The 12,232-nt window shown below is 43.3% G+C and overlaps 1 protein-coding gene across 1 annotated transcript in view; it reads right to left on the bottom strand.

The window, feature by feature from the left end:
* ARHGEF26 (Rho guanine nucleotide exchange factor 26) overlaps nt 1–12,232 on the bottom strand; it is a 122,390-nt gene that overhangs the window by 23,639 nt on the left and 86,519 nt on the right. The window contains exon 11 of the mRNA XM_003794123.3: nt 10,870–11,024. Within this exon, the coding sequence (XP_003794171.1) occupies nt 10,870–11,024 (155 nt within the window). The remainder of the gene's footprint in view (nt 1–10,869; nt 11,025–12,232) is intronic.

Below are 12,232 nucleotides of genomic sequence, written 5' to 3'. Positions count from 1 at the left end.
ATTAAAAACAAATCAGCCTATCCCTGTACCCACCCTCCCCATTGGCCCTTGCATATCAAGTGCCCCAGCAAAACCAGGCCTATGACTTCCTATAGATTTTATACCATAAAGATAGAAAACAGGAAGAAAAAGGCATAGATTTAAAAAAACAATGAAACAGGAAAAAAAAAAAAAAAGCCTTTACTAGAGCCCTCTGGTGCCAAGACAAGTGTCTGCTAAGCTGGCAGGCGCCTGTGTTTTCTGAATCCCTGTGCTCAGCGAGGTCGCCATGGCCCAGCAGCTTCGTGACTCACCACTATTCTTCCAGTGCTTCTGCAGGGTCTGAGCAACTGTGACATCCTGAAATCCTAGCTTGTCCTTCTAATGTCCTCCCTGACGTTTCTAAGTCATCCTTCTTCGGGGCCACTCTCCAAGATCCTCTCCCGGACTCTTCGAGAGAGATTTCATGGCTCTGCCTTTCTGCAGGTAGTGCTGACACCCAGGAGGCCGCAGGGTTTTATGAGATGGAAAGAAATTCTTCCTATTTTCCTCCAACACATGTATGACGACGCTTCCTCTATAGATTTCAACTTGTTTCCCTTCTCTATCTAAAAACACAATTCCTAAATCTTCACACTTGATCTTGTCTTTGACGGTAATAAAAATACTCCAGTAAAACTTTGCTGGGATGGATGACGTTGGACTCTGCTGAAATTTATTTTAAGTCACCTTTTCAAAACCTGACTGAAATAGATTTCAATGTTTACAAGTTTGGTTTTAGGATTATACTAACAAGTTTTTGGGGAATAATGCGTTTTAAAGTAAGTAATGAAGCATAGCATACTAGGTGAGAATACAGACTTGATTTGCAACATCTGGTAAGAAACCCAGTTCTCTCACTCATTTGTTTTGTGAACTTGAGTAAATTATTGTTCCCTTCTGTACTTCTGTCCTCTCACCTGTAAAATGAGAACAATCAGACCAACCTCACTGAATTACTGTGAGTATTAAATGTGATAATACATTTATTACCTTATTGTGTGTGAAGCTCTTATAATCATGCCTAGCTTACAGTAAATACTCAGGACATATTGGTTTTTTTCTTATTTATGTTCCTAACAAACACTATCCATTCAACATTCTGTTACAAGCCTGATAATTATATGTACTTTGCAAAAGCTTAAGTGGATTAAGCATAATTATAGCTAAAAATACCCATGTCAAGAAATTCACAATTTGGCAAGCAATGTGACCAACAAAAACAGGCACAATATTTACCCAGAAATTTACTTCAAAATCTGACTTGCTCAGTGCCTCAAGATAATCCTGAAGACTAACAAATATGCCACAAACATCCTATTTCCTTGTCACTAATACAGCAAATAGTGGAGATGAGGAACACACTCATTGGTTAGATAAGAAAAGATGGCCAGGGGTCCAGAGGATCAGGAGATCCTGCCCCCTTGCCACGACTGCCAGATTCCTCTGCAGCTGCCCACGGGATGCCCTGAACCCATCGTCTCTGACAAGGAGCAAATGGGCAGCTCCAAGAGACTGTCGGTGTCTTACTGAAGCTGTTTCTCTCTGGAGTAAGCAGAACTCAGCAAGCTCTGAAGGGCAGGAAGGCAGATTCTGAAGTGGATAAAAAGTTACTGCAAATTACGGAGCAAACCGATACCCCACACACACACTCTAATTCACAAGCACCACCACCCACACAGGTCAGTGAAGAGTAAAATATACAACTTGACTCACTTTTTTCAGCCACAGCGTTGTGGTGTCTCCTCATCAATTGTGAGGGAGGCTGCAGGAGGGTCTATCCACACCAATGGTAGTAGAAATAATAGTAGTAGATATAATAGTAGTAGAAATGATGAGAGTAGATGAGGGTCCTTCCCTCACTGGCCGTCTGACGTGGGTTTGATGGGGAGGGAAAGGCATGGAGTTCATGACGTTTATTCCTAAAATGCTCTTATGTTGGAGGCCTTAAATTAAATCCTGGTCTGGTGCCAGAGCGTGCCACACCCTTCAGCTGTGTGGCAGCAACAGGATAAAGGTTTTCAACCAGTTTTTTAAATAATAAAATATCCTACAGGTGGAAGGGTGGTAATGTGACTCACAGCCAGATCTTCAGAGAGAGAGAAGCACCGTATTACTGTCTGTGATCGTTACTATCCGTCAGTCACTCAGCGGGGCCTGCTCACACTGAGGGTGGGAAGAGCTTCATGTGCATTATCTCACTTCGCACAGTAGCTCCATGACGGAGATGACGTGATGAGACCCATTCTACACACAGAACACTGGGGCTCTGACAGATTAAAAGCAAGCCGCTGGAGGACACGTAGCCAGGCCTGGAGCCCAGTTCTGGTATCGCGCTTCTCGGAAGAGGCAGACGCACAGGGCTGGATGGCAAGGCCAAAGCTCCTTACAGACTGAGGGGACAACACCTGAAAACATCAGGGCAATCAGGGTGCAGGGGCGGTGAGAGAAAAAGAGGAGGAAAAAGAAAATGGGGCGTTCATTTCTCTTCCACCTGTGTCACCGTCGCGAGTTTAGAACTAAAGCCACAGGAGCCAGAAACAACCAAGTTTTGCTTTGCAGGAATCAAAGCGTTTTGGATCCGTCTCCCCGCCCTTCTTTATCCAAGACACTCTTCAAGTTAATTTCCTCAGGAAGGGGTTTATTCCATAAAGGAAGACAGATGATGTCACATGACTGTAAGTTTTTATAATGGAAAAGAGCATTTGCATGCAAAAACTCAAAAATGGCATCAAAGTAGGGCCTGACCCCTTCCAAAGAGCCTCCACAGCTTTCAGCCACTGGGTACCCAACTACTGGGGGAAACGCAAGTTCTAACTGAAGTCTCCGACCTTTTCTATTATAGAAAATTATTTTTATAAAGCCTGAGGATGTGTATCAAGTCGTGACGCTCAAGTTATGTCAATATCTACAGTCTTTAGGGCAGCGGGATCAGGAAGGGAGAATCTGCTGCCTTCAGGGTCTGCAGGAAGGAAGTGTCAGGAACGGGAAACCTTCCTCGGGTTCAGGGCCCGAGTCAGCGGGAGGCAGAGGAAAAGCTGCAGACCCAGTCTGGTGCTGCCTCCAGTTCCCCTACAGCCGGCAAAGCCATAAAGGCACTCGAGGGAAACTTGCTTTGGAAAGGGTGCTGCTCGCAACCAACAGAGAAGGGGTGACGTTTCCAGGTGATTCTTCCCAGTCACGTTACAGGATGAGGGGAAGGGGGAAGCATTCTAGAAAAACGAAATCACAAACTGATCAGAACGGAGAAACTGAGCCTCTGGCACGAGACACTCCGACTGAAATCCTGGCGTTGCCGAAAGACTTTAAGAAGATACTCTGTCTCTTTTTTCCTCAGTGCCTTCATCCGTAAAATGCTAATAGTATCAGATGACTGTGATAATTCAATGCCACGTTGCATCTGCACACTGAGTAAAGCAAATGGTACACGGCCTGTGCTAGTGACAAAGCGCCTTGTCGTCTCGCCACCATGACTTCCACTGATCTAACGAGGAGCAATGCCTGGCTCAGTCACTCGGGGGTCGAGAACTGAGGAGAAGAATCAAAAACAAACCAGGAGCTGATCTCATATACTGTGACAGATGACAAGACCGCACTAGATGTCAGAAAGGGCCACCACGCTGCACCCTCTACCTGTGCTGACGGGCACAGCCGGGCTGTGGGGAGCAAACAGGCAGGGCCACTGAACCTCACCTGCATGATTAACACCAACCCAAAGGGGGTGAGTTCTAAAGCTCCAATCACGTCTGTCTCCTTTGAAACTAATGTCCCCATCCTAGTTATCTTAAAAGTAAGGTGTCAGTCAGTACTTTTAAATAGCTCTTTCTGCTTCCCAAATTATGGGGGACTACTTGCATGTTAAAAGGTGTTCCGTGGAAAAGGGGGTATCCTAGTGGTGGCTGGACTTATCTCCATCTGATTGGCTGCCATGCTGTCCACTTCCTTCTCCTTCCAGCCCTCTGTGTCCAGCACAGGAGACCCCGTGTCCAGCGCAGGGGACCCTGCGCCCAGCCCAGGGGACCCTGCGCCCAGCCCAGGGGATGCATCATGACTGAACCCAAAGGAGCACGGCTCTTCCATTTCTCCTGGTCAGAGGCTCACATTCCCAGCTTCCCTTCTACTGAGAATAAGTCTTGTGACCCAAGCATGAACCACGAGGTACAAGAAGTCTTCTCAGGATTGTATGAGTAGGGTTTTTCTCTGCTGATAAAAAACAAAAGGAAAGCCCCCTTTGGGCAGCGTAGGCTCCTCCCCCTCACTTGTCTTTGCGGGAAGCTGGGACGTCTGGACCTGCAGGATCACACACATCCCCGGGCTCTGTGCAGGGGGCTGAGAGTGAGCAACTGCGCAGCTGCCGAATGGAGAGGCGCTGGGTTCTGGATTCGAGAGGGAACAGGCAGTCCCCAGACAAGGACTGCCCAGGCTCAGTCTTACGGTGCTGGGAGAGAATTCTTTACTGCTTAAGCCATTACTCTTATCAGGGAATTTTCAAGCCAAAAGCCTGCCTAGATGATCAAACAGTGACTCTCCCAAAGGGGAAGAGGATTTAGGGTTTCCCAAACTCACTAGACTTCTTAGTTTTTGTATCTTGGGTATGTGTGGGGGTGTGTGTGTGTGTAAGAGTGTGAGAGAGAGAGCACTCAGCAGTTTTTTTACTTAAACTCTTTTGAATGAGTATACTTGTAGTACAAAACACTAGTTGATATAAAAATACAAAACGAAAATAAGCAAAAAATAAAATAAAAATTCCTCTATAGGGCACAGTTTTACAAATAGCCTTAAAGGTTTTTTCATACTGAGGTTATGTGGCATTTACAGGTAAGTATATGGATCAAACTTTAGAGAATGGGAGAAGCCCCAGGCTAAACAAACCTCAAGATTTGTTTCTGCCAAAATTAAATAGTTAAAAATGTTTATTTACCTTTTTATGAAGATGGCACTGAAAGGGAAGAAGCCCCTGCCCTTCCCAAAGGCTCAGCCAAGGCAAAGGCTTTGGAGTCAAGAGACAACAGTGAAATGTGTCCACACGTTACCACTCACCCTCTGGTGACCCGCAGCTCTGAAAGCAGCCTGTATATCCTCAAAAGAATTCTCCCAGGAGAACAGGCTGGACCACTACACCGCCATCAAGCTTTCTCTGGCCACTGAGCTGGCCACGGAGACAGAAGACGACAACACATCTGAATCCGACTGGGGATGCCAAGGCCAAAAACAAGCACCAGAGCAAACAGGCCACAAAGAAGCTCTGTGACACTGACATGGCCAAGGTCAGCACCCTGATCAGGATCTTGGCCATGATGCCTGGATGCTGCCAACAAAATCAGGATCATCTAAACAGAGTCCAGGTGGCTAATTCTAAATACACACTTTTTTTCTGTATAAGCAAAACTCGTATGGTAGGTGTGGTGGCTCACACCTATAATCCCTGCACTCTGGGAGGCAAAGGTGGGTGGAGTTGAGCTCAGAAGTTTGAGACCAGCCTGAGCAAAAGTGAGAACCCATCTCTAAAAATAGTTGGGCATTATGACAGGTGCCTATAGTTCCAGCTACTCAGTAGGCTGAGGCAAGAGATCACTTGAGCCCAAGAGTTTGAAGTTGCTGTCAGCTGTGATGCCACAGCACTCTACCAAGGGTGGCCAAGTGAGAGTCTGTCTCAAAAATAAATAAATAAAAGAAGAGCAGCTTGTATTTGCATATATACATATCTATGTGTACATACACATGTAATATGCACATATATGCTATATGTAATGAAGTAGAATACAAAATCATGTATTTTTAGAAATGAAAGTGAATTCATAATTTGAGCATAGAGGTTCCAGGAGAAGGGAACCTGCCCACTGAACACTCCGCTCATTCAACCTGTTTATACCTGATGGGTTCACATTCACCAAACACTTACTCAGTGATGATTACGGGCTAGGTGCTTGGTTCCACACTGAGGATATCAAGGTCAGTAAGACTGACATGGACACACAGTTCACATTAAATGTATGGCAAGGAAAATACACGGTCTCATGGGACCACAGAGCAGCAGAAATAAGCCCACTCTGGAGAACTGGATAATAACTCCCAGAGGATGGGAAAATGTACATAAGACCCAAAGGATTGGAAGGATTTCGCCATAAAAGGCCTGAGGTGGAGTAAGATTAGAAGGAAGGGAGAACATTCCAGGCAGAAAGGAAAACATGCCAGGCCCCGCTGGCTACAGGAAGGTGGGGGGTTCACGGACCTGCAAAAGAGGCTGGTGATGTTCAGTGAGGTGCATACACCCAGTGCAGGGCGAGCCCATGGAAGGGCTTTCTTCAAGGGACTGACTCCCAGCTCTGTCTTCTAAAAAGCACACTCTGGCTGTGAAATGTAAAATGGTTGGGGGTAGAGGGTGGCTAAATCCAGTTAGGTGTGTCCTCCAGGCAGAGCTATTCATGTTTTAAAATGTGTGTTCTAGAACAAGCTTGAGACATTTCAGCACACTTCTTAATTGAGCCATATCAGCGAGATAGTGGACAGGACAGGACAGGGGTGTGTAGTGGGTTCAACTGTATCCTCCAAAAGAGTATGATGAAGTCCTACCCTCCCAGAACCTAGAGCACAACCTTATTCAAAAATAAGTCCTTTGCACACATAATCAAGTTGAGGTCATACTGGGTTAGACTGGGTCCCCCTCCCCCCAATCTGATAATCCAATCCTGATGTCTTTATAAGGAGGGGGACATTTAGAGAAATACAGGGGCAACAGAGAGAAGGCCGCGTGAGGACACAGGCAGAGATGGATGGCTGTCATAAGCCAAGGGACACCAGGAAACCAGCAGTACCATAAGAGGCGAGGGAGGGGTCTTCCTCAGAGCCCTTGTGGGGGAGTGTGACCCTGGCAACACCTTACTGGACTTCTGGCCTCGGGAATGGTGGGATAATAAATGCTTATTGTTTTCAGCCATCCAGTTTGTGGTATTTTGATACAGCAGCTGTAGGACACTAATACACAGAAGAAAATTTTGCTTTTAGCCTTAAGCAAAATTGGGAAGAAAGGCCTTAACCAGACATAAAGGACTAAATCAGAATAATAAGATAGTTAACTACCTTACAAAATAAATCTTCTGGGAGTTAGAATCTATTTAGGTCTTGAATTCAGTTTTTGTATTTCAAAACTAGGAACTCACGAGGTCGTCCAGGTAGGTGTAGTTTATAATGAGCCGATTATATTGAGATATTATTAGGCACAAGTGGAGATTATAATAAGTGATTATTCATCAAACTATGGGTAGAACTTGACAACTCATTATTTTTATGATACAATATTACTGTGTCAGGTCTGATAGATTCCCACATCTCCACTACTCTGACGGCAACGCTGGTTTAGTTTGCCATCACTCGAGTACGGTAGTTCTCAGCTGGAAGCTATTTTGTCCGCCTCTCCAAAAAATATCCGGAGACATTTTTGATTGTGACAGCTGAAGGAAGGTGCTCCAGCAAACAGTGGGGACAGACTGGTGATGCTGCTGAAAGGTCTGCACCGCACAGGCCAGCCCTCTCCCAACCCTAATAAAACGCCAACAGCGCCAGGGTTGAGAAGCTGGTCAGTCCCCAGGTAACCTCAGGGCAAAGCTTCAGATACCTTCATGATCTCATTCAGAGCAGAGTAAAACTCAGAATGACTCACAAGCAGCTCAGAGCTATTGAAAACTTGAAACTTTCTTTTAAAGAGCCAGGCAGAGTGGTGGATGCCCAGAGCCCCAGCTACTGGGAAGGCTGAGGCAGTGGGGGTCATCTGAGGCCAGGAGTTCAAGGCGATAGTGTGCTATGATTGCATCTGTGAACAGCTACTGCACTCCAGCCTGGGCAATACGACCAGATTCCCATCTCTAAAAAATTTTAGGACTTGGAATAGTCGATCATATATACAGCTGAAGGACATGTCCCTGACTGAGACCATTATATATAGTTAACTATAAAATATTTCACTATTTTTTCATTTTATAAATCTTTTTAGAAGTAAGCAATGAAATACTACTTTCATCTTTTGAAATGGGATTTTTCAAGGCAATGCCCTTTGGCATTAAGATAGGGGGGAGTTATTATTCTGTCTACCCTGTTTCCATGTGAATCAATATAAAGTCATGGACATTTAAAAATATCAATTTAATTTCTACTTATTTACTATGCAGTATAGCCGTGAACAAATAATGTAGATTTAGTTTTCTCATTTTCAAATGCCCTTATCACCCTACCTCACAGGGTTGTTGTGGGGGTAAATAAAACTTTTATGGAAGCAAAAAAAAAAAAAATTAAATTTTCTTTTAATATTCTAAAAAAGTAAAAATTCCTATCCTTAATGACAACCCCAGGGCTACTAACCACGCCCAGTTCTGCAGGGACCAGGGGTAATACATTCTCTGCAAAGCTGAGGGGCGCGGGGCACCTCAGCAACCCAGAAACATGCTCGGCATAAACCCTCTGCCAGCCGGGACTGGACGAAGAAGAGTAACTGCCCTCCAAAGCGGCCTCTCCTACTAGCTGGGAAGCCTCCCCTAAGTGGAAAACCACTGGAGACCCAGCAGCTAAGCCTCTGAGTGAACCCTGGCATTAAAATTAGGCAGTGGTTAGTTGAATCAGTCCCAAAGATCTGGCACAGGTAATTACCCTTTATCTGTACCTCATGGCCAAGCCTAAATTACTGCCTTACTTAAAGCTGGCGGATCTCCTCTGCTGCAGCCTGTGGCATGCAAAGCATCTGCAGCAGCCTCCTTGAAGCTGTAGTGTAAATACGGACGTGCATTCTGCACATTGTTACCCAACCCTACTTATCAAGCTCCCCTGGTCTGCCTGTCACCTCACCACATATTCAGCACACAAACAAGCTGGGCCTCCAAAGCTACTCCCTGAGTTAAGAGCACCCTAGAAATATTTTTAACTAATTTGTTTAGGTGAGAAAATCCCCGTTTGGATAAAGGCAAAATAAGGTACTCAGGTTGCCCACTCCATTGGAGCTATGTATCTTTTTCTTTCTTTTATTAACAACACCAGTTCAAATATACCTAAGCAAATAAATGTGGGCTACCCAGGAGAGGAACACTGAATATCATGGCAAAACCACCAGTGGAGGGCACAGTACACTGCTAAGTAGAACAGCATATATCTTAATCTTAACTATCAAGTATTTGTATTTATTGAGCAATTCTGTGCAAGGGCAAGAATAAAAGTTGCACTGTACTGGTTTAAATACTCTTAACGCTTTCATCAAGTCATGGAAGTCTTCATGATCAAAACTGTATTTATATTTAAAATGGGCTTGGTATTGTCAATGTCCATTTGTTCATTGAAATCAAAAGTTTAAAGTTTTTGGTACATTGAGACAGAACAAATATTTCAACAGCTGGAAGATGTTAAAAGTTCTGGCATTTGGAAAGACATATATAATTACTCTTCCCCTAAAAACAAAACATCTTGAAGAAAGCCAAGGAAACAGGCTATCTCATAGGAAACCAACAAAACATAAAAATACAACAACTATAATTCTTCTCCAATCTGTGTTTACAAAATCTACTGAGCTACTAGAGCTATTTACCCCAGGTAAGAGAAATCATTTTTCCTTGGAGATATGAAGATGTCATTTTCTTAAGTATAAAAAATAATTATAAGCATTTTAAAGTATTTGTCGTTGTCATATTACGGCTGTTCAAGTCAGACCCTACAAAGTTTTTGTTTCAGCTGAACATCTAAGCAGCTGAAATAATTCATAATATGGTCTGATTAAAAGGAGCAAAAGGAAAAGCCCTGTTTGTTTTAATTTAATGTGAATTCCTAAGCTCTAAGGTCAGCAACTCAACTTAAAATAGCATGTAAACAATATGCAGTTTATTTTATATTTTAATAAGGATCTGTTTCTATGATTCTCTTCACCTTGCCTACATTATATCCCATGAACTACCCTACTCCAATTATGTGCCATCAGTTCAGCCCATCCTCATTTCCTCCGTATGTGGAAATAACACACAACAGATTGATGGCTTTACTCTGAGTCCATATTCTAGGAAAGATGGGATATTTATATCAGTCTAGCAGGAAAATATTTTACATCCTTACATGCATAAGGCACATTTTAATAAAGAATGTTCCCTAGAGAAAGGCAGAGCAGAGGGTGTGTATGTGTGTGTGTGTGTGTTAAGAGTAGGAACTATTTGAGAGAAGAAATTCCGTAAAGAAAAGTCTTCCACAGTGTTCTTCCTGGGCTCCCGGAGCTGGACACAGATACACAACCAGAAGTCCAAAGTAAGAGGAATCAACATTCTGCCAATCAAGTTCCATCCCTGTTCCCTTCAGAAGGGAGGGGAGCACGGCTAACACCTTCTCAGGTACAGGGGAACTTCCGACTAACAATCAGTAAGGGCAGTGCATTTTAAATTATGTTACAAGGAGCACTGGAGTTGCTCTCCAGCCTATTCTCAACTGGACCAGTGTTAATCTGTTATACACAAAGGCTCTGTGGTAGAAGTTTCAAAAACACTTGATGAGAATATTGCTTTCCCAGGGACCGTATGAGAATTCAATGATAAAAGTGTGCAAACGCTTACAAAGCAATGATGGATTGCACACTTGTAAAATCTCAACAGAGCTGGCTAGAATTATGATGCCAATAAGGATTCAAGTCTTAATTTAAGCACAGATGCAATTACCATTCAATAGATAGAAATGATACATCCAACATCTCTAGCTTTTAGAAGTCCAGTGTGCTATCCACTGCGTGACGGAGCCACCTATCTCTAGCTTTTAAAGGCAGTGACTCCGATAGGCATTTGAATCACAGAACGTTAGAGCTGGATGTCTAACCAGCAGCACGGGATGAAGACTCACCTCTTCTTCTTGGTGATGATGAGCACGTCGTTAAAGAGGAAGAAGTAAACTTGCTGTCTGGACGTCCTTTTGGAGAAGAGCACCGTGTCCTCCACGTAGGCCGTCAGCTCACCTCTCTTTATCAACCAGCGGGAAGAGGAGACTAAAGGAAAAGGCTACAAAAAGGGGGAAACTCAGTGCTCAGAGCCTAATAAAAATCCTTGTAAGATTATAGAAAGTAAAATATAAAACCTGTATTCAAACAAATGACGCATAGCATGGTAAGCATCATTATTTTATAGACACGACACTGAAATCTAAGTACAGAAGTACAGTGCATTCGCCAAGGAAAAATGAAAAAGAATGATTTACCTTCCAATATAAAAAAAAAATTAACTTGTTGAGATGAAACTAAAATTTAATGAGAAAATGACCGAGGGTCAATCAAAAATGACAACCTTTCCATTAATTCTCAATTGGAAAAGAACACTGAAAGAAGGAGTCACTTAACTCTGGGAAGCCTGGTGATAAAATTTATCAGTGTCGACTGCACCTACTGTTAATGTCCCAAATCAGAATCTAAACATGGAGAAAAGCGTAAGGTAACTAACGAGAGAGAAAGAAAAAATCCCACATACTCAGGTGCTGCCGACGGACTGTCTACTTAGCCATACTCAGGAGAACACCCGCTGTTAAGTTTCTGGTGGTTTTTCTAATGGAGGTTCATCCCTGAAAACATCACACCACTTTCTGGCTGTGAAAGTACAGTTCTTTCCAAATAATCCACCATAATCCCACAGAAAAGGCTATCTCTAAGGAATTGAATACTTTTTTTTCTTTATTCAGTCTTGTACAAGCCAACTGGAACGCTCTCAAAACCACAGAATAATCCCTACCCTTCATAGCTCTTCCTTTCTTTCTTTTTTTTTAAGTTACCAGAAATGCTTACTGCCCAAAATCTGATTTAAAAGACTATCCTCCTAAGGAAGCCAAAGTTCTCTGACACACGAAACATAACGTAGTAATGTGGTACAATCACATGTCATCCTTTTCAAGGAATAATGATTAAAAATAGCTAAAGGAAATTGAAGATATTAGAGAGGAAATGAGAAGGCTAAGAAAGGATTTCATATTTCTTTAAAGCTTTATACAGAGCTTTTATAGGAAGGTGGCTCATTAGTTATATACTGTTTTCCTGAAAGTTTAAAAAGGAAGGTAAAAGATTATGACTAACCCCAAGCTTTTCGAAACTGCCTCCTAAGGGAGTTCACGATGTTTCCAGCCCCAAAAATCTCAAATCAGACGATTAACCAACAGGGACGGCTGAGACCTTAAAGGTCAACAGACAGAGAGAGAGACTGCTTAAACAACCCTCGAGAACCAG

The sequence above is a fragment of the Otolemur garnettii genome, unplaced genomic scaffold, assembly GCF_000181295.1.
Source record: "Otolemur garnettii isolate 467f Iridium unplaced genomic scaffold, OtoGar3 scaffold00076, whole genome shotgun sequence".
Lineage (NCBI taxonomy): Eukaryota > Metazoa > Chordata > Mammalia > Primates > Galagidae > Otolemur > Otolemur garnettii.
This window is presented reverse-complemented; position numbering and strand designations above follow the sequence as displayed.